At 32.9% G+C, this 23166-nt stretch overlaps 2 protein-coding genes across 3 annotated transcripts; both read right to left on the reverse strand.

Moving 5' to 3' along the window:
• Positions 1-11648: 11648 nt before the first annotated feature.
• Positions 11649-12244, reverse strand: LOC129920846 (uncharacterized). Its single transcript, XM_056002353.1, has 2 exons — positions 11960-12244; positions 11649-11857 (listed from the first exon to the last, which is right to left on the reverse strand). Exons 1-2 carry the CDS (start codon positions 12204-12206, stop codon positions 11742-11744), a joined length of 363 nt encoding a protein of 120 aa, XP_055858328.1. The 5' UTR covers positions 12207-12244; the 3' UTR covers positions 11649-11741.
• A 1765-nt stretch (positions 12245-14009) lies between these two features.
• Positions 14010-17601, reverse strand: LOC129920820 (uncharacterized). Of its 2 annotated transcripts, XM_056002352.1 has the most exons (5): positions 17019-17601; positions 15742-15888; positions 15419-15677; positions 15194-15357; positions 14010-15136 (listed from the first exon to the last, which is right to left on the reverse strand). In XM_056002352.1, exons 1-5 carry the CDS (start codon positions 17487-17489, stop codon positions 14861-14863), a joined length of 1317 nt encoding a protein of 438 aa, XP_055858327.1. In that variant the 5' UTR covers positions 17490-17601; the 3' UTR covers positions 14010-14860. The 2 variants fall into 2 exon arrangements, with proteins under 2 accessions (XP_055858327.1, XP_055858326.1); XM_056002351.1 differs by having other exon boundaries at positions 14010-15357.
• Between the last annotated feature and the right edge of the window lie 5565 nt (positions 17602-23166).

Genomic DNA, 23166 nt, shown 5'->3' on the forward strand with positions numbered 1-23166 from the left:
ATGGTTCAGCCTACTGTAAGTTGTCCTGAATAAGGAACCGGAAGCTTCAGCTGCAAAATCTGCTCTACACTTTTCATCTACTTTTGCTATAACGTCGTACAGGATAGCTTTACTGGTCAATATGTTTTCCACGTTTAAATTAAAATTTGTATTGCATCCTTCGGCAAGACATGACCACTCACTGTACCAGCTATTTTGATCTTGTACCGCTTTCAGAACTACTTTTCTGACCAGCCGGTGTTCAGGCATCTTGAAAACGTTCAGAAGATAGTCCGCTTGAAGCTTCAATGTTTTTATGAACAGCGGGGATAGTCCTGTTTCTAACATAAGAACGTAGTTTGGCGTGTTTGTTGGAAGGCGAAATATTCTCTTCAAGTAGTGTGTTAACAGCTTCTCCACCATGTGAAACTTTTTACATCCCCATACTTGCGCGCCATACAAAAGGATACTCTCGGCAACTGCTTCGAATACCTTGTGTTTGCTGCTATGAGCTATGTTTACGTTCATAAAACATCTTTTCCAAGAAATATTTATAGCAGTTTTCGCTTTTTGCAGTTTTTCGTTAAAATGTTTCTCCATATTCAGGTTTCTTGAAAAAATTACGCCAAGGTACTTAAATTCACTGACACACTCTATATCTTCTCCGTTAAAAGTCCATTTCTCATTCGCTGCGTTCCGCCCACCACCTTTTTTAAATATCATCACCTTGGATTTCTGTATGTTGACTGTTAAGTTCCACAGACGACAGTAATCGTATACTCTGTTTATCATGAGTTGTAACGTTTCTGGGGAATAGGCAAACATGACTATATCATCTGCAAATAGCAGCGCCCTCATACGCACTCCTGCAAAATCCACACCACCCGGAAGGTAGTCAATGAGATCATCTATAAAAAGCGAAAATAAGGTGGGACTCAATGTGCAACCCTGCCTCACTCCCGATGTGGTTGTGAACCAATCTGAAAGTTCCGCTCCGTTCCACACAGCAGCCTGAGTGTCTCTGTACAACATTTCGAGAATACGTCCGAACTTCAGCGACAATCCAAGACCATATAATTTATAGAATAAAGCTTCTCGATTGATTGAGTCGAAAGCAGCTTTGAAGTCAATAAAGAATACGTACAATTTTTTACCCTGCCTACTAAAGCTCTCCGCTAGACTCCTGAGAATGAAAATGTTATCTATTGTAGAGTAACCGGATCTAAAACCAGCTTGAAACTCTTTTAACATGTTCTGTGATTCAATCCACGCTGTAAGTCGTTTATGTAACATTGTTGTGAAAATCTTATATGTTCCATTAAGAAAGGAAATTCCTCGATAATTTGTTGCGTCCTCCAAGGATCCTTTTTTATGAATTGGGAGTATGATCGCATCCCGGAATTCATTCGGCAAGTATAAACATGCGAGTTGCCGAACGACAAAAAGTGAAATTAGCGGCAAAATTATTTTCGCACACAATTTCCCAAGCGTTAATACGAGCAGGAAGCTTGAGACTTTTAAAATATAAGGGCTGGTTGAAATGCGCCAAATTCTTTAAACAGGTTTGCCTATAAAATTCCCTACTAAACCAATTTTTGAAAATTTAAATAAATTGAAATTAGGTGAATGATTGGTTTGACGCCTTTAATGTCAGAATTCCATATAAAGATTGCCGCGAAAGGGTAAAAGGGTTTGGTATCTGCGAGACCATTCAAATGGACATTATAAACGAAATGTCTGTCTCTATGTTGACTATGAGAGTGAGAAATCGACATTATTGCCCTTCCAAAAAGGTATTTTTTGTATTTGAATAATTTTAGTATAATTAATTTTAATTCTTGATACTGTATTTATAGGAACTATGATGAGCAACAACTCACTTTCGTATACTGACTTTACATCTCAGCGTACAGACATCAAGTACATTCAAACCTATAAACTAAACCATGATGTATTAGAAAACTTTTTTGGGGTCATTCGGTCAAAAAGAGGATTATACGACTATCCAGTTAGCCTGGAATTCATGTAAAGACTTAGGTCTTACATTCTGTGTCGAAACGAAGGATGCCTTTGTGAACATGCTAATAAAATCTCATTAGAAAACATACATATACAATTTCTTTAACAAACGTTGCTCTGGGAAATACTATGCTAGAAGACACTCCTACAGTACTAAGGCTTCCAACCTTAGTACTGATCTTTTTGGGATACTGAATCCTGAGGTGGATGATAATCCACATTCCGAACCACCTGAAGAACTGGAATCCCTAGTCCCTACGTGCTTAGAGCACGTAGCTGGGTATATATTGAAAAAAAAAAAAATAAAGGACCCGGACTTAATGGTTTCGTACTCTGTAATAAATACTTAGAAAGATTAATCATTTACTTGGACAAACCAGCTAACTGAAAACTTTTTGCATAAACCAAATGAAAAAAATATGTGCGAGATGGAAAAAATGGAAACTATTTATTGTTTACTTCCCAAAATACATTCAGGGGCTAAACCGATCAGAAGACATTCAACTTGCGGATAAGGTTAAGAGGCTCCAGAATATGCTTTAGAATAAGGAATGTAAATGACCAAACGGAGGAAGATTCCAGAAAACGGAAAAGAAAAACGAGTAAAATAGTGACATAAGTAGGTACCTAAATTTTGTTATTACATTTTAACATGCATTTTCTATTTATTCTTTTTTGTTCAATAGAGAGCAACGCATTTATCATAGTTGAATCAGACAAATCTAGATAATTATCTAGACGCAGTAAAAATTCAGATTAAACCCATGATATAAGAAGACAAGGAATCAACCTACTCAGGAAACATAATATCATTTTTTTAGCTTGAGTTGACATCATATTTTACACAATAACTTTATATTTATATATCTAATATAAATTAGTTAGTTACCTAATTGCATTATTTTTATAAAGTAACTTGATAAAAAATTATTTTATTTTTTTATAATTTGGAAAAGTTTGTTAAAATAAACATTTTTTTGCTGATTCAGCGAGAAATCTTTTGTTGAGTTATAACAGTCTGGTAATACGAGTGCCATATGTATATGTTTACGTATTTCTTATATATTTAATAAAGTTAGAAGTTCAATTTTTAAAATATAAAATAAAAAGTTAACCATTCAAGGATATAAGTTCTTAATATTTTTTTAAATTAATAGGTTGTTGAATTTCTCATAAAAATAAGCAGTCTTTTGGAAATGGAAAACGAAATAATTGATGCAACGTCATTATTTATAGGTGCAGTCCGCAACCATCCCATGTTATGGGACAAGAAACACTCGGGACTCATGGTATTTTAATTGTCTTGCGAGAGTAAAAGTTTGGGTAGAGGTTGGGATCCTCACCAATTTAACACGTAAGTACTTGCATTATTAATTGATATAATATGCTGTGCAACAGTGACGACCAGAATAAAAGAAAAATTTGAAGATCTTATATATTGCGGGTATCCAACCAGCTTCAAAGCCAAAACCATCTTTGCCTGACCGTGGACTCCTGGACTTCCCATCATAAGTCATATTTGGGAGCAACTTGAAGCGTAACAGTTGTGTCTTGTGCTGCAAGCGTGTGAAAGGATCTCACACGTTTGATGTTTTGGTCAAGGAAATCCAAAATTTTATGAAAAAATTTGGAATTGAACGCAAGGTGAAATATAATGTGACGGACAACGCTTCAAATTTTGTGAAGTTATTCCGATTGGCCACTGAAAGCACACGAGACACGAGCTATCTACGACGCTTTGATGGAAAGTGAGGAGAATGAAGAGGATCTACGGGATATCAGAGGGATCTGCCGGGCCAAAGACAAAAATATTTGTGATATTTTGAGCTTAAATGATGAAGGAAAGATTTCAACAGGGCTTTGCGGACGGATTTCAGCGAGGAACTTAAAACCATGTATTCCAATGTGGAGACAAACTGCTAAAGTATATTGAATATGCAGAACAGATCCTCCCAGAAAGCTGACGTCATTAAAAGTAAGTTGGGCAAGTACTTCAAAACGCCAGGAATGACTAGATGGAATTCACTATACGATTCGTTCCAGGACATGAACTTAGGCTTGAAAAAGAAATCCAACGAATTTAAGGTAATGTGTGAGAATATTAAAGTAGATGCCTTTTCCGAAAAAGAGATTGCTTTCCTAGCAAATTTGTGTGACGTAAGTATACAAACTTAAAAAAAAAATACATTTTTTCTCTTTCTTTAGAATATATTAATAATTATGTTCCCAATTAGATATTTCAGCCTAATGCATTCGCAGTTTATATTTTGTAAGGATATTTTTGATATTTTTCAAATTTTCAACCGAATAATTCAAAAAAGAAATAGCTTACCTAAGATTTAAGGGTAATTATTATTCATTTTGTAATTTTTATTTTTTAAGTGAGGAAAATTTAAACCTCTGATTTAAATTCGTAAACGAAAATGACTCCATAATTATCCAACTTATTCAAGCAAAATAAAGTCATTGGCACAAAATTTTAAACGATTTATTAATATGTTAAAGCCATTTTAGCAAATTTCTAAGTTAAAAAGAAGAATTTTCTCCTATCATTGAAAACTAGAGAAATAAAAAAAGGTAAAGCTTGAAATTTTCCAAAATCAACAAATAGTGGAGATACTTGGCAACATATTTACTGAGGGACAAATTAGAAAAATGGAATACCCAAAAAAGTGATTGCGGTGGTCACAAGAAGACATTTCCAATGCAATTAATATTCATTCCGCAGGTCCTCGGGCATATCGCTTGCTTTTAAAAAGAGGGTATTTATTCCCAGCATTTGTAACCCTTAGAAAATGGTGTTCAAAAATACAGATTGCGCGAGGAATTTTAAAATGTGTCCTAAATGTCATAAAAAAAGTCGATTTGCAAAGTATTGACAAAAAATGCATACTTGACATACTTGAGTATGAAAAAAAAAGACGAAATTCTAAAAGCGGCCAAATATGTCCAGGTGTCATTTTTGAGAAATGGAAACAACCAATTTTCTTCGATTTTGATCAAAAGATGACGAAAGAACTATTATTCGAATTGATCAACGCCATCATTAGCTTTTTATTTGTTATTGTAGGAATGGTGTGTGACTTGGGGTTCACCAACCATGGACTTTTGAAAGAGTTGAACATATCGGTGCTTCACTCTTCCTTCCCCAACCCAGCCGATCCAGAAAAAAAAATATGTTTTCTCCGATGTTCCACATTTATTAAAATTGCTCCGAAATCATTTTGTAGACGAAGGATTTTTGATTGATGGGGAGCTTTTTCAAAAAGGCTTATTGAAGAAATCCTCTCACAAACCAATGAAAAGTCCGACCTTTCTGTGGCCTACAAGTTTAGTTCGGCAAGTATAAACGTGCAAGGTGCCGCACGACAAAAAGTGAAATTAGCGGCAAAATTATTTTCGCCCACAATTTCCCAAGCGTTAATACGTTCAGGAAGCTTGGGACTTTTAAAATGTTTGTCTTTTGAACTGAACGAAAAGGAGAAGAACAGCGATCGCAACCGCACTCGACGGAAGCAAACTTATCAAATAGACCAGGGTCGATAAAAAATGGTATATCTCAATTTGAAAGAAATTTGTATGTACTATAACATGTACTATAGTATACTTATGTAATTTTTTTTTTGCACCATCTGAAAGTAGACATTTTAACGAACGAAATGCCCAGCGACTTTTTGAAAAAAGCTGATATTTTGACACGTGAATTTTCGATTGAAAATTAATGTGTTTTTTTGATATTAAGTGAATATAAGGTGAAAAAATTAATATTTTAAATCAAATAAATTACAGTGTATTTGGGACATAATAAGGTAAGTTTTCACAAAATTTCGTAGAAAAAAAAATTTTTTTTTGAAAAAAGATAAAAATAAAAAACCAAAAACTCGGTTATTTAAATTTTTCACAAATTTTTGAGGTTATGTGAAAAAGTTGTCGATACAAAAATTGTAGACCTTTTTATTACCTATAACTTTGCTACACAATTTGTTTCCATAGGACTTGTAATTTTGCCGTAAATCGAGATATACCATTTTTACCATTAAAAACTCAAACCACCCACTTCCCGAACTCGGATCGCCCGTAATTTATTTTTCCTCTAATTCTTATCATATTCAATTTATTTCCAATGGGTTTCATCCTACTATGATTTTCTTTTACTTTTTAATGTTTTTGAAGGCTTCGGCACTGGTCTAAGTGTCCAATTAAATTAAAAAAAAAAAAAAAAAAACAAACAAAAAATCAACAAACAAGTAAATAATTTTTTACCATTTTTTAAATTAATAAGTTGTAAGTTGAATTTCTCATAAAAGTAAGTAAAAATAAAATATAACAAATTATTAAACATTATTGAAATTATTTTTTTTATTTTTTACAGTCTTTTGGAAATGGAAAACGAAATAATTGATGCAAAGTCATTATTTATAGGTGCAGTCCGCAACTATCCCATGTTATGCGACAAGAAAGAAACGAACGAAATTGTTTTTTACTTGTCCTATACGCTGAGTAACCACCAACATACTTATAATTTATTATTTTTGTTCCAAAACAAATTTTAAATTATTTTGAGCGGAAGCTTATACATATATTTTTTTAAATAAAATTACAAATGACGTTTGTAAATCAAAGTGGAACGCGCTGAGAGACAAGTTTGTGAAGGTGCTCAAAAAGTGGATAGCCCATCCAGGAGGGGAGCCTGCATGGATCCAAAATGGGTTTTTTTTTTGAGGAATTTATGTTCCTAAATTACTCAATGAAACCACGAAAGTATGTATTGTATATTGTTTACTGTTCTTCTTTTTTAATCTAAATGGGCTGTTTAATTTTCTTCGCAGAATTATAAGCAATGAGACCAAAGAGAAGGAGAAGCCCCCAAAAACTTCGGAGGAGGAAATGACCCCTCCAACGAAAAAAAAACAAAGGGGTCTTTCGATGTGCTTTGCGAGGAAGCGAGGAGCGGCTATAACTAAATTTGTGGACCGGTTGGTAAGCCAACAAAAGGAAACAAGCGATTCCTTATTTCTCAAAACGACCTTCTCAATAATGGAGGTTTTACCATCCCCTGTAAAAGACAAGTTAAAAGGTGAAATTTTCATATTCAAAAAAGAAATAGCTTAAGATTTAAATTCAATTAAAAAGTTTAAGTTTAAAATAATTTTCATTATTTTTTCTCCTTTTGTTTAAGATTTAAATGTTAATTATTATTCTTTTTGTAATTTTTATTTTTTAAGTGAGGAAAATTTAAACCTCTCTTCTCATTTTCTAATTCGTAAATGAAAATGACCAACAAAATTCAAAGTCTGGTCTTTCGACGATGTCCTAGGAACAGAATACAGAACCGGAAAGGATGGAAAATTCTTTCTTCGGCCGTGTGCGAATTGCGTTAAAATGTTGGTTAGATTTTCTACCACGATTAAATTTGACGTTTGGTTAAAAAATGGATCAAATTTATTTTTTTGCTGTGCGAATTGGGTTAAAAAGTATTAAATGGGATTTTTTCACACTACTTTGATTTAAATTCCTTCAAGATAAAATAAAATTACCCTCAAAAATGTTTTTTTTTATATTCAATTAATTATTTTTTTTTGCAAAACCCAGCAGAAAATATATAAAGTTAAATATTCTAGTATGAAAATGTAGAATTTCACATACATTTGCGACACCTAATAAGGCATTATCAATCCCAAAACTACCAGGATATCAGCTCCAGATTCTGACGACGGTCCAGAATTAACATCTTTGACCACGCCATTGGAGCTATAGATGGAACCCACATCAGGATACTTCGCCCCGTAAGGAAACACGACGAGTACCTTAACTACAAGCGGTTTTATTCGATCCAGTGCCAAGCTGTTGTTGACAGCAAATTGATGTTCAACGACATTTTTGTAGAATTTCCTGGTTCAGTGCACGACAAGCGAGTGAGTGAAATCTATATATGTAGTTTTAATAACGAAGAAAAATAATAAAAAAATATTAAAATTATTTTTATTTTAAGTGCAGCGATTGAATATAATTCAATTTATAAGTTCAAGTGACCTCAACTGAAAAAAAAAAAAATTTTTGTGGTACCTGGGCGAAACGCTTTATAAATTTTTGGAGTTGAGGTCACTTGAACTTATAAATATGTAGTTTTTATTAAACAAATAATAAATAACCCGTTTTAGGTTTTGAAAAACAGTAATATCTTTAAAACTGGTAATCATCCGACACAACCCTATTACCTCCTCGGTGACAGTGGTTATGCATGTCGCTTGCACTTGCACCCTATTCCAATAATTACTCCTTTCAAAACGCCCAATGCCATCGAAAGAAGACATGGTATAAAAAGACAAGGTATGATCATTAGAGCCGCCATCTTATAAAATGGGGTAATAAGGTTTTGACGTTTGGCATTTGGCAAAGTCAAAAGCAACAACAAATTTGTTTACAACAACAATTTCAATGGACTGGGCTGTCAAAACCATAAGTAGCCATAAGTTTTGACAGTTCTCGATACTGAGTTTTTTCTAATGATCATACCTTCTCTTTTTATACCATGGAAAGAAGATTCAATACTGCTCATAGCAAAGCACGAAACGTCTTTGAATGTGTGTTCAGAATCATGAAGAGTAGGTGGTGGAATGTTTTCAATAAAGGATTGGAGCTGAAAATCGAAAACAGCATTAAAACTATTTTCGCAGCATGCGTTTTGCACAATCTATGCATTGAAAGTGAAGGTTTAGGTAAGTTTATGCAATAAACGAATTCTTAATAATTAACTTACTGTTTTTTTTTTTGTTTTTTTTTTTTTATTCTCGTAAAGTTCCACCAATAGAAGAACCGATGGATTATTAAAATTGTATGCAGGTACATAAATAGTTTTAAGTTCTAACGTTCTAACAATTAACGGATTAAATAAATAAATAAGCCCCTGCAGATGATCTCGTCGAAGAAAACGACTCTAAGGGCATATTGCCGAAAAAACTTCAAAAATTGGAGAATCTCTTATTTCATTACGCGTTGATGAAGCATCATCTCTGGCCCCATCTCCAGTCCGCTGCTCCGGCAACAACTAAATGGTTGAGAATGAATTTTAAACAAATTGACTTTAAAACTTATAAAATATTTACTTACCTTGTGCTTTTGTGCAACATTTTTCCACATTTGTCTGCAGCTTTTAAAGTCTCTCATCGGATCTCCTAAACGATCCGCTACACGTCTTAAATTTAAATGAATAAATAAAGAAATAAATAAAATAGTAATTTTAAAACTTACCGCCATCCTTTGTTCATATTCGCATTCTTGGATGTGAACATATCATCCAACTCAATCCGTAGTTTCATCTTAATTAATTTTTCTCCTTCCGTCCCTACAAAATTAAAAAAAAAACACATAGCGTACATAGGTATGTACAATATACAATTTTAAAAGTCAATTTAATTTGTTCAAACTTACATTTTTTATTGTGTGGTTTTCCACAAGTTCTTTGTTTTTTTTTTTTTTGCAGACGACCGATCCATTTCGCTTTCAAATATAATTTCAAATGTGTCTTGATCTTTCTTTCTTGAGAAACGTGAAATTTTAACCACTTGTGTCAAATTTTACCCTGCTCCGCAGCTGGTTAAATTTTAACCCATTTTATTCACTACGCTAGTGTCAAATTTTAGCCAAACGTCAAATTTAAACCAACATTTTAACGCAATTCGCACACGGCCTTCAAAAGCTACAATTGAGCCAAGAAAGAAGCTTCGGTGACGTGAAATAATGCCAAACGCAATCATCCAAAAAAAAATAATGGGAATAAAGTATATTAGAATTTGGACCTATTAATTACGACGAAATAATAGAAATTTGGATTTTGGGTTCACCCATGTTCCAGGTTCAACACAAAATGTTTGTAACCAAGCAGAGCTTAAAGCATTTACACGAAGTCATACTTATTGGAAATGATGTTGATATAAATGTTTTCTTGAACAAATGTCGACATAATTTAATTCAGTCAATCATGATAGGACTATTCAATAATCGCACCATACATTATAGAAATTAACCACGAGGAAAGAAAAAAATAAAATAATATTTTGCATTTATATATATTTTTTTTTAATTTTAATGCTTATTTTTATAATCAAATGCACATAATTATCGTGGCAGTAGGCGGAAGCAGCATTTTCCCTGTTAAGCACAAGACAATTGTGAAGCACCAAACAAGCCAACACCACTTTTTCGGAGTTTTCGGGGAACATGTGGATTAGGGTGGGTCAAAAAAATCGAAATTCTTTTTTTTTGAATTGGTACTCCGAAAAATCGATTGCTAGACCCCTCTAGAATATACACACCAAATATGAGCTCTTTATATTAATGGGAAGGTCCTCCGCTTTGCAATTTTCCATTTTTACATTAAGCTTCTACTAAAAAAAAATAGTTTTTTTATTAATTGACTTTTTAGCAAATTTCTTTTCATATTCTTGTAGGAAATTGAACGCTCTACAAAAAAGGCCTTATACACTTTTTTCGTTTATCTAACCGTTGAATAGATATTTGAGGTCCAAAAATCGAGAAAATCTTTAAAAATTCGTTTTTTGTTCTTAATTTTGTAACAAATTGAAAAATTATAATGATCAAACGCGCAAGACATATTCTTGTTGGAAATTGATTGCTCCACAAAAAAGGTCTTATTAACTTTTTTCATTAATTTAACCATTCTAAAGATATTCGAGGTCAAAGTTTAAAAAAAATATAAAAACATTTTATATTTTTAAAAAAGTTCTAATTAACTGAAACTTCATTATTTTCAAATTAGCAAGATATATTCTTGTAGAGGCTTAAACGTTCTACAAAAAATTCTTTGGAATGAAATTGATTGCTTTAACCGCTTAGAAGATATTCGTATCCAAATCGCAATGTATACGGGTCATAAGAAAACTATTGAAATCAGTGAGCATTGGTTTGGATACGAATATCTTCTAAACGGTTAAAGCAATCAATTTCATTCCAAAGAATTTTTTGTAGAACGTTTAAGCCCCTACAAGAATATATCTTGCTAATTTTAAAATAATGAAGTTTCAGTGAATTGGAATTTTTTTAAAAATATAAAAAGTTTTTATATTTTTTTTTTAACTTTGACCTCGAATATCTTTAGAATGGTTAGATTAATGAAAAAAGTTAATAAGACCTTTTTTGTGGAGCAATCAATTTCCAACAAGAATATGTCTTGCGCGTTTGATCATTATAATTTTTCAATTTGTTACAAAATTAAGAACAAAAAACGAATTTTTAAAGATTTTCTTGATTTTTGGACCTCAAATATCTATTCAACGGTTAGATAAACGAAAAAAGTGTATAACGCCTTTTTTGTAGAGCGTTTAATTTCCTACAAGAATATGAAAAGAAATTTGCTAAAAAGTCAATTAATAAAAAAAATTATTTTTTTTAAGTAGAAGCTTGATGTAAAAATGGAAAATTGCAAAGCGGAGGACCTTCCCATTAATATAAAGAGCTCATATTTGGTGTGTATATTCTAGAGGGGTCTAGCAATCGATTTTTCGGAGTACCAAATCAAAAAAAAAAAATTCGATTTTTTTGACCCACCCTAATGTGGATGGTTGTCAGCAATATGCGCCAACGAGCAACTAGAATGCCAAAACTATTTTCAATAGTTCGACGAGCTCTTGACAACCTTTTATTAAAATTTTCCTTCTTCCAAGGAAAAAGGGTTCCGGAATACGGCCGCATCAAATAGGGTCCCAAGGGGAAAGCTGCGTCGCCTACAAAATAGCGGGGTATAGTTGTTTGGGTGTTGGGTAGATTTTTAGGAGGCAGGATCGGAAGAAGGTTTTGGAAAAGCCTTTTGCCAGAGCTGCTGGCTTGTATAATGCCTGGCCTGAAATAATAGGTTGGAATATATTGAATATTATATGGATTATTTAATCAAGAAAGTAATGTTTTGCATTTGTTTAGAGAAAATGAATATAATATTTTTTACCTCCATCGCTCTGGTTTCCGTATGCTCCAACGTCTGCATACGTAATTTTGTACATCAATCTGAAACAGCCATCAACACAATGTTTCTTATAATTGAAAAAATTACTGCTGGAGTTTGGTGGGCATTGAATGGCAATATGTTTGCCATCGATGGCACCACAACAGTTTATCATGTTCCACATGATCCAAAACTCAGTGCAAATCTGATGGTATTCTGTATCATTTAGTTCACTCAAATATATAGGCATAAGTGCTTTATATATTATTTCGGTCGTTTCCAAAACAATGGATCGCACCGTTTATTTTCCGAACTCAAAATCTCAGGCTAGGGATTGAATCGGTGTACCCTCAGATAAATACCTGAAAGCCATAAAAAACAAATTTTTTGAGAACCCCGTCAAAAAGGCAATATCATACAACGTTCTAACACGAAGTAAGAAGAAAGCTAGACCTAAAAACTCCTGGTACAGGGCAATGCAAAAACACCAGCATTCAGTTGGCCTCATAAATGGAACAAAACAAAACCGGGGATTCTTGAGGACAACCTGGCGAACAAATATATTATGTTCGAGGTACAAGAAATAAAATAAAGTAACAAAATTACTACTGATGCAAATATACTTACTGAAACACAACAGCAAGGCGACATTCTGGGCTGATGGGTTCTCGTATCGATGATAGGGTGTCAGGGTCACAAGCAACACATTTTAGTGCTCTGGGTCATGCGGGTATAAATAAAAAACTAGTCAGCGCCATATCTTTTATTTTAAGGAATTTCGCCTGGAAGAAACCATTCCTTTTTCGCTCGATTTCTCTTCGATCAATGAAAGCACCATTTTGCCATTATTAATTGTTTCAAGTTTCATTATATGAACTATTTGAATACTTATATTAATAAGCTTTCAAAAAAGCTTATTGGGTTTCGATTTATAAAATATGTAGGATGTAGGTATTTGTTTCTATTACAAAACAAAAAAACATTTACACTTAAATGCGCGTGAATAGTGGTTTAGTATTTTTATTGAGATTTTCTTTTTTTAGATTGATTGTTTCACTAACCATTTATTGTTGATATTGCTGACTACACAGTTATTGTTTTTAATGTTTATTTTTTAATTATTTCAACAATATTCAGATTAATGTACAATTTTAGGAATGTTTTGTGTAGTTGTTGTACTAGATTTCTAATCACGAGTAAACTACCACCTCTAATGAAACAGGGCTATTGAGAAAATAGTTTTGCAGGCAATTACCCAGACTTGGAGTTTCGGTTTGTTTGGGTCCCTCATGGATGAAGAACAAGAGCTTTCCAATGACTTGGAGCTAGTCAATGAGTTGGAGTCGCTCCAATACAATTTGTTTGAGCATTTGCAAAAAGGTCCGAAGTCGCGAGTTGGAGTTTGAACCACCCATCATTAATACAGAAAAAGACTCGTTATTTACTTGGTTTAATCAGCTCACAGAGGGATTCTTACATAAACCGAATTCCAAAATGATGAAGGAAATGGAAGCAATGGAAAAAATGTTTAATGATTTAAATTTTTAAATTAAAAGAATAACGCTGCAAAACGTTAAAACAACAACAAATGCAATTGCGGCAGGTTTTTTGTTTGTTTTTAATTGATTGTTGGTGTTCCTCCTTCTTCTACCCTTCATCTTCATTCTTACCGGAATCACTCTCTGGGGTGAATTTCTCATCGGCACTCATTTTCATTTTGGGCCACGATGAAGCAAAGTGGATCAATTCGGATCGCAACTAGTCAGAAGAAACTTTGCAAAACTTGCTTATTAATATGGAAACATTTTCCAGAGCCTTCTCTGGAATCCCTTCTTCCAAAATATGCCCAAAATTTTTGGGGTCGTAAAAAGAGCAATCTGTGCTGCTATTTTTTTTTTTGCATTAGTTATAGGCTCGTCTGTAGCCAACTCACCAGGCATTTTCTTTTTACTCCTTATTTTTGCCAAAGCAGTAAAGATTCTATTAGAAGATCCGTGTTTTTTGCTTCTAGGAGCTGTTCCCCAGTTGACAAATTTTTCGGAAACATCAAATATCTGATAATTAAAATTTTTATTTATATGAAACAGTTTAATATAATATAATTATTTTTAATATTAAATTTCAAATAACATAGGCTCACAGCAAATTTTGAGAGTGGAGCCTGGTACGCTGCTCGCGCTAAATTTTAGCTCCCATACAAATTATCGAAAAATTTTATCTGGGCTAAAATGGATCCCATACAAATTATCGATAACTTGTATGGGAATTTTATCTTGGCTAAAATTTAATGCGGCTTGGAGGTATAATTGATCTATTTACAAACTATACAAAATAAAACAAATAACAATTGTTAGTTATTATTGTTAAAATAATTAAAATCCAAGAAAATCCGTGCACCCTTTAAGCTTAGGAAATGTGTACCTATGGATGCAGATACGGACGAAGCACGGACGGCAGAATTAGGAAAACCACTGATTTGGAACTCATCGTAATATTGATTTTAATTTAAAACCTCGGGTTTTTTTGATGAAACTAATATTTTGCCTACCAAGTAAAAATACATTTAGCCAATCATTACCTTAAAAAAATATGCAGGTATCATTCGTGTTTATTAGTATGTAAGTAAAATAATAACAATAATAAAAGAACAAATAAACATTCATAGATGAAATAGATGAAATCACTATGCACTTGGATTAAGTTTTCAGCGTTACCAATTCGAATGGAAGGGTAAATTTGTCAACACATGCACCCATAAAAGTCCAATATGTCATAAAATATAATTAAAATATGAGGGAAGTCAGAAGATTATTCCTGTACTTCTTACGTTATTGATATTTACATTCACTTTGTGAAATAAACAAATATTTACAGTCTTTAAGAAAAGGAAATCACAATACTATCTTAAAGATAAATAAATGGTACAATAAGAAACGCAAATGCTATCATAAAACTTCCATAATTTAGTCTAACCATAACTCCTCTGTTTTTAAAAATATTTTGAATTGGTGGTTTTGAACTTGGGTGTCTTATGTTTGTATCAGGAGGGGAACCGTATCCTGGCACCCGGACTGTTGAAGCTACGTTGTTGTATGTTATTGGTTTTAATGTATTATTCCTAACAGGAATACTTGTTGATGTTGTGTTCCATTTTGTTGAATTTGTCGATAGAGGGTTTGGTGTTGCATAGTTTAAAACATCCGTTGAGTTAACAAATGTCAAATTGAAATTGGTTAATGTTGAGTTTACAACAGTCGAATTCATCGTAAGATTCGTAAATGGAAAGGTGGAGATTGTAGAGTTTAGCAACAATGTTGAGTTTGTTATCGATGTTGAGTTCGTTATCGATGTTGAATTCGTAGTCGATGTTGAGTTGAATGAGTTTGAAAAATCTGTTGAAGCTGAAAAATAATTTTATTTAGAAAAATATTCAAAGGCCATGTAAAAATGTATTAAACTTACGAATAGGATTCAGAACAAGTGGATTTAGTGATGCATCGTAGGGAGTTGAGATATATTCGGATTCCATTTTTGACATTACCGAATAGATCCACATCAAATGTGGATTAATGTAAGTATAAAAAGCCTTCAACACTACATCTGAACAATTGTTAGCTGGATTTGGTCGCGTTACCACTGACGAAAGCAAGCCTACTAGAAAACTTTTGCACACTAGCCCAGTTCCACGATCGTTGTTTAGAGACAAAAATGAATTTGCTTTCTATACAAAAAAATATATATATTAAGGCTTTTCCAATAAGCGGTTTTGAAAAATTTGAACTTACTTCACAATCGAATCGATGAGGAAGAATATAATTAGAGCAAATATCATGTTTTCGAGCAGCAGGATATTTTGTAGAATTCCGGCATATTGCGTTGTTTATCATATAAAGCTCCTCGGTTTGATAAAAATCAGGAATAGCATCTTTTTTCTGAAATATAGAAGTTATTATGTGAATAAGTGGCTTTGCATAAAAGACAATTGAAAAAAAAAGACAACGAGGCATGATGGCAAAGCGGAATCAAATGCGACCTCAAACACAGCGATTGTTCTTCCCATACATACCTACCATTCTATCGTATGGTGGTGGAAATCTATTGGAAAAGCAAGCTATCTCAAGAATCTGATACAAAAATTATTCTGTATAGGAATAACATCAGCACAGAGGTCTAAAGCACATCACAGAATTGGTAATGGTTTTAGATTCGGATTCAGCTTTCGGCTGAATCGAGTTCATTTTTTTGCACGGTAGCTAAAAATGCACTTCAGTTAAAAGATCTGGGCTTTTGGAAGTGCAGCATCTATGGTCTGCCTGACCATGGGTCATGGGTCTATCATGCAAATGTGCGACATAGTTTCCGAACTGAAGGCGACATTTATTTAAAGAAAAATCGCTGAGATACAAGATTGTAAGTCAAAGGAGTAGGTACCTATTGTAAATCGTAGAACAAGAATTGTAAATAATTGTGAGCGTGTTAATATTTGAAATGTTTATACATAAAACTTGATTTGTTTTGTTTGGTGAGCAGAATGATTGTCTGATGAATAAACACAATATAAAAAAAAATAAATATTTTAAATAAATCAACGTCACGTGATGGTAAATTTTGTTAATGAGATACTGCCAGTGATTATTCATCAAAAATAATATTATAATTATTGTTATTTAATAATCCACCCATTTCATTGTTTGTACATAATTGTAATTGTATATATTGTGAGTTCTTCGGTAATTCGTTTGTTTGAAGATTGTGTAATTGTTTCCTTAGCATTTTTAGATCTTTTGCGAATCGGGTTAAATATTTAGCATTGATTCATTTTTGGTACCTAGATCTGAAAAGTTAAATTTTCCTCTGCTAAAAATTTAACTTTGCCTTTAGAGATTTGAGAAACCATTTTTGACAGAGTTTATAAAAAAAAAAAAAATTGAAAGTCCGTAGGCGTCTGTTGATTCGTTAACAATATAAAATTTCTGAATCATCGTTAGGTTTAAATGTTTGAACATTCGATGAAAATTGCTTAAACTTATGTCAACTTGCTTTTGTTAAAAAAATAACTTACATTTCTCGAAAAGAAGTTCACTAAACACGAACGATTCATATGACTATTGTCATCAAGCATTATCCATCTGATATCCGATCGTGTTCCTAACGGTAAAGGGTGCTCCAGTGTCAACAAAGCTAAATCATTCTCTAACGTAGTTGAATTGAAATTTTTCTCAAATTCAATTGAAGAAACATTCATTTGAAGGGCACGTGTTTGGCCATTTGTACTCCCGGCAAACACACTTAATACCGAAGGATCCAGTTGGGTCGGCTTTGCATTTGGACCAAACTTGAAGTGTAGACAATCCGCTGTTGTTAATATCAGTCTCTCGTCAAGTATAACACCGTTACCAAGATGAATAAGATCTCCGTAGTTTCCTGGCAATTTGACAACAAGTGAAACCTGGTATTCTGGTTGTTGACTATAACCAGCCAAAGAGAAGTGTAATATTGAAAGTAAGCAACATATGGTGAGGATTTTTTCCATTTCAAACTTTGGTATTCACTTTTAATTCACGGATAAGCACTTAACAACCTTTTTTTTACCCCGAATACCTTGACTTTTAAAAACCAACTGACTTTCCAGAAGCTTAAGTAATTTTTATCTATCTAAAATCTTCTCTTGTCGACATGTATTGTATGAATTTTCTTGGGAAATATAAATTTATCTCAGAGACAATTTATTCATATCTGTGAGATATGACTTTATCATTTAGATAAAACAAAAATATTTTCTGGATGAGGTGAAACTTAACAAAAAAAAACAATTAAAATTGTGAGAAGTATCTATATAAGCAAGTAGAATGTTGCAGATGTTTTTGCAGTGGTATTATTCGTTTTGATAATAAGTTTACGAGGTCTTATAACTATGTTTACACAGAAAAGTTTGATAAAATTAAGATAAGAGTTGATGATGTACTTGCTTCAAAGTAGGTATTTTCACTGAAAAATCTTACGATAAGATTTTGATTTATAAACCATTTTAAGAAGAAAATAATTGTTTCAGGAAGCGAGATCTTGTAATAAAAAACACACTTCTAAATGGTTTTATATATTATGGTTTATAGAGAATATTGCCTATTTAAAAATTCAATAGTTTAGTCGATATGAGAGATATTTCCATTTACACATTTACGCCTTAAGGTTTACTTACTCGTAAAATGGTACAGATTTTGTAATACCCAACAATTCAACTTTTTTTTATGAGCAATCGTTTAGAAGATATCCGGATTTTAAAATAACGGTTCTATGCATATTATGCTTAAGCGATAAGTCTTTTCGTAAAGTTGTCTCTTTTTACACCTTTTTCCACAACAAGCCTTGGAGCAGTTTTTAAACATAGTTTCCCATATAGATATAATCCACAATTTGACATAATTTTAATCTCCACCTAATCAACAGTTGGATAGTCTGCTGCGTAGTCCTCCTTTTCATGGGCCTCTCCCCTCTTCGCTATAATCTTCACCGTTGTCTTCATCTTTCTCTGTAGATTGTTTTAAGAAAATATACATCAAATGTCTTCTCGTTGGTTTCGAATGTATCGTCATTAAGTTATGAATAGAGTTTAATTTTCTGAATTCCATCTCTTTATGCATGACTGCTTTAGCTTTAGTTCATCACACACATGCTTTGCATGTGGCTCCTGAGCTTTTTTTTTGAAATAGGCAACGATATTCTTTACCTCTACTAGTTTTGACTCGACAACTATTGAGTGCTTCAACGACAGCCAAATGGTTCCACTTTTTGCATTTAACAGCACCTACAATATTTGAAGTATTGTCTGTCACAACTCAACACACTTTTTCGTCGACGACGGACGTTCCATTTTGTCAACTCCAGATTTAGCATGTTTCCCAAGTTGATGACGTGGCTTTCATCACAAGGAATGCATCCTAGGATACGCGATTGAAGGAATAAAGTGTCTTGCTCTTCTTGAATGAAGTGAACCGTAATTCCGATGTAGCTTTGTTGTGTTATTGTGTAAGTTCACAAACGCATCACTGCATAGGTGATTTGGGATCATTCCTGTAGCACATTCATAAATGCAAATAATTGGCATCACTTAAAATGTCAATTGTTCACTATTGTATAAACTGATGCGCAAATATATATAAAAAAAAAGCATCAAGAAATTCCTTGATAACTTATTGATGCCGACGCGGTTTGTATCAAAAAATGGCGGAAAAGGGCAATGAGAAGTATGTAATAAAATTCTAAATTGTTTATAAATTAATTAATTTAATGAATTTCAGCGAATATTTCACCAACGCACAAATAAAATTATTAATAGACCCAGATTGAATTATGAAGCTAAATTTATTGGAGGGAGAAAATCCAAATCTGTATTGTGGAAAAGAGTTCTAGATGACATCAAATGTGTGGGTCCAGATATCAATTTTAACATGGACCAAATCCATCGAAAGTTCCTAAATGTCATAATAACCTCCAAAAGAATAAAAAACAGGAATAAAGAAACTGGGAGAGATGCGACAACTTGGGAACATTTCGATAGGTTGGATGAAGTCTACGGAACCAAACATTCTTGCCTTCTTCTTCTCCACTTCCGCCTTCTCAGTGAGACTTGTCGTTTTCAGGAGTCATTGGCGAGGAGTCACAAGAACAAATGACTCCCAATAAGCGCCGAGAGACATTGGAATTTCTGCGTCAAGAGGCAAAGCGGGAGGATGAAAGGCACGTGGAAGTAATGCACCATGTTCCGTACCATGGTATTCAGGAAGAATTGGGTATAAATGTGGTGCATGGCGCGGCGTTGCCTGAAAGTGGAAAGGCAAATCGTATTCCATGATATGCATAGCAGCAGTGGCTGTATGTAATCCATTTACTTTTTTGGGAATTCATTTCATTCATATTTTTGCATTATTCATCCAAAGGTTTAATTTGTTATGAGTATGACAGATGATAAAAGATTTTAGTTCTGTTTGCTTTGTTCATAACAGATTCTCGTTTTCATAGTTTCATAACAGAATTTTATAAAATTTCGAACTCCTGAATACCAATTAGAAAAGATCTTTTATGGTTGAGGTCTTTTATCATTCATAACAGAAAATTCATAGCAGAATAAAAGATTTGGATGTTTATTTTTTATTAACTTTAGGTTCACTATTTTATTTTACTCCCCCTTTTTTATATACTTCTAAAAATTTATTTTATAAAATATTAGCCACTTAAATCGTTAATCTTTTAATTTGAGTAAGGTTCAAGAAGGTGGGAAGGAGGCGAAACTCGAGAGGAAATAGTATTGCATACCTATAGCACTGCACCTATATGTTTTATTTAAGTATCTATGTATATTTTTTATAGGTAATACAATAAAAAATATTATTTATATATTTGATGAATAATTCACAGACCACGCAGGCACTACGTATATCGATACAGAACTTTTTATTTATTCCGCATTTGTTTCCCTTTTTTTTCTTTATTTCTGTGCTCTAAGTTTAATTTTAACCGCCCAGATTGAAAGCCTTTTACCAAGTGATCCATGAAACATCACCATTATTTACGAACACTTATAATAGCTTCAGTTCATACATTAACATGTTTAGTTCATATTAATAAATATGAGCCTTTCAAATCATACAATCTTGTTTAGCACATTTGTATTAAATTTTTTTGCATGATAAAAATATTTTTTTATTTTCAAAAATTTAAATAAATAAAAATAAATAAAATAAGTAAATTCATTTAACAATGAATCCTTAATTCATACATTTTTAGGTCATATTTTATTTTATGATCTCTTCAGACCTAATACTCTCGTTTTCCACATTTGTATTCAAAATATCTTTATTTAAATCAAATTCATAACAGAATGAGTTTGTAAGAAAATTGCTTCTATCGCTTAAACGATAGAAAATTGTCACCATAAAAAACTGTTTCGGCCAGGTTCCCAAATAATCTCCTTTAGGCTATAAACGATACACTTTCGGAATTCAATATTCGTGAAAAAATAGTGACAATAGTGACCGACAATGCTCAAGGCATGGTCAAAACTGCAGAGCTTCTTATAATTCGTCATTTGCCGTGTTTCGCACATAGTCTAAACTTAGTAGTTCAAGATTGTTTTAAAGTAACTTCATTTGCCAATATTTTAACTAAGGCAAAGACAATTGTCGCTTTCTTTAGAAGCAGCACGGTCGCAAGTGATAATTTAAAAAGATAATAATAAAAACGAACTTAAACTTATCCAAAAAGTGGAAACGAGGTGGAACACCTCGTATTATATCCTTAAAAGACTATGCGGAATCCGGTCTGAGCTAGCAATAGCCATTAACTTAAGCCAAAGAGCACCACCTGAGAAAAATTTGTGACAAGCTCACTCATTATACCTCTTACGCCAGGCATATTCGCAAAATTAATAGATTTAGAGACGAAAACTCAAACACCTGAAGCCAAGGAGGTGCTGAAGACATTGAGTGAGTCAGTCAACAAACATTTAAAGCCTTATTACCCGAGGACGGCGTTCATATTTGCTCCAATTTTAGACCCCAAATTTTAAATTAAACCGGGTTTCGAACACCTCAGGACGCAGAAAGAATATAGGAACAGCATTTATTTCGGCAAATGGAAATGTCACACAAAGTATAACTATTGAAGATGATGATACGACATCACCACAACCATCCACGCCTGGCTCTAGTCATTCGAAAATAGACGAACTTTTGTTTTTACCAAATATCATCAGACAACAACAAAACAGGCTCGCAACACCTACAAGTAAAAGCGATTCAATTATTGAAGTAAGGCAGTATTTGGAGAAACCTTTGCTGAACAGATCCGATTGTTCAATGAAGTTTTGGGAAAAATCTGATAATACGAGAGAGAAATAGGATTTAAATATTTGGGAATTCCTGCAACGTCTGTTCCTAGCGAAAGAATCTTTTCGAAGACCGGTCAGGTAGTGACCCAAAAGAGAAATAAACTGAAATCAAAACATTTAAATAATATTTTATTTTTAAAACATAAAACTATGATCTCTTTAAATAATTTTATTTTATGTATTACTTTAACTTTAAGCACCTTGCACATGAGAGCGAACAACAAATAAGCGAATGAACGAATAAATGAATTTTAATGTATTTCTTAAGTAATTTTTTTTTAACAAAAACTGTATTAAACAGTAGCAAGCTAACTAATGTGTATAAAGTATAATAGATATAATAATATATTTATGAATTCATATATTATTTGTTTTGCTGTTTTTTGTTTAATAAAATAGATTTAAAATAATCACACTTTATATTATTTGTATCATTAGCTTTAAAAGCTAAATTTTCTTCTTTTTTCAGTATTTAACTTCTTCTAGGTTTTAGTTCGGCACACTTAAATAGGAAAATAAGAAAAACACTATGGGACTATAGACCTTATCAAAATAATTAAATTGAAAGCTGACTTTAGGCCGTGTGTGAATTTCATTAAATAGATATCCCGTGTAAAATTTTTGACTATTGAGGTGAACAAAAACAATTTTTTGACACTGAATAAAACATTTTCAGCTGTCAAAAATTTAATGGGCTCTGGGACCCGGTTAATTAAAGTTAAATTTTTTGGCACATGGTTTTGTATCATGACAGAAAAGAGGCAGAGAATCAACAATAAGCCATGTAAGTAAATTAATATTTATTTATAAATTTTATGTATAATTTATTTTTTAAGGGACGCACGATGAGAAGACTCGGCTCATAAATTAAGAACAGAAAACAATGAAATGTTCACCAACAAGAATTCAATAATGAACGTTTGCTGGAAGTAAAAAAATTAATAATTTTTTAATTGTAGAAATTAATTAATTGTAGAAAAGCCATGACGGTGCAGCTTTGCCACAGCTAGTCGTCCAACAAGAATCAAAGTCAAGTGATACTCCTTCGTCATCATCAACAACAGCATCCTTGCCGTTTCCAACTCAACAGACGTTCAACTTTAATAGACTCTCACATTCTCCCTCTCCATCGCCGTCCGGTTCGAGAGCATCAACTGGGCGATCAAGACCCTCATCAAAGCCACTTTCGGATTTTGAGAAGCATATTATCGCAAGAGATAAAAGAGTTGAGAAAAAAATGTCGACGATAATGAGCGTTTTTGGTAGCCTGGTTGCATCATCAGAGGACGAACGCGAAGTACTAAGCAGTAGATAAATAAATATA

The sequence above is a fragment of the Episyrphus balteatus genome, chromosome 1 (genome assembly GCF_945859705.1).
Source record: "Episyrphus balteatus chromosome 1, idEpiBalt1.1, whole genome shotgun sequence".
Lineage (NCBI taxonomy): Eukaryota > Metazoa > Arthropoda > Insecta > Diptera > Syrphidae > Episyrphus > Episyrphus balteatus.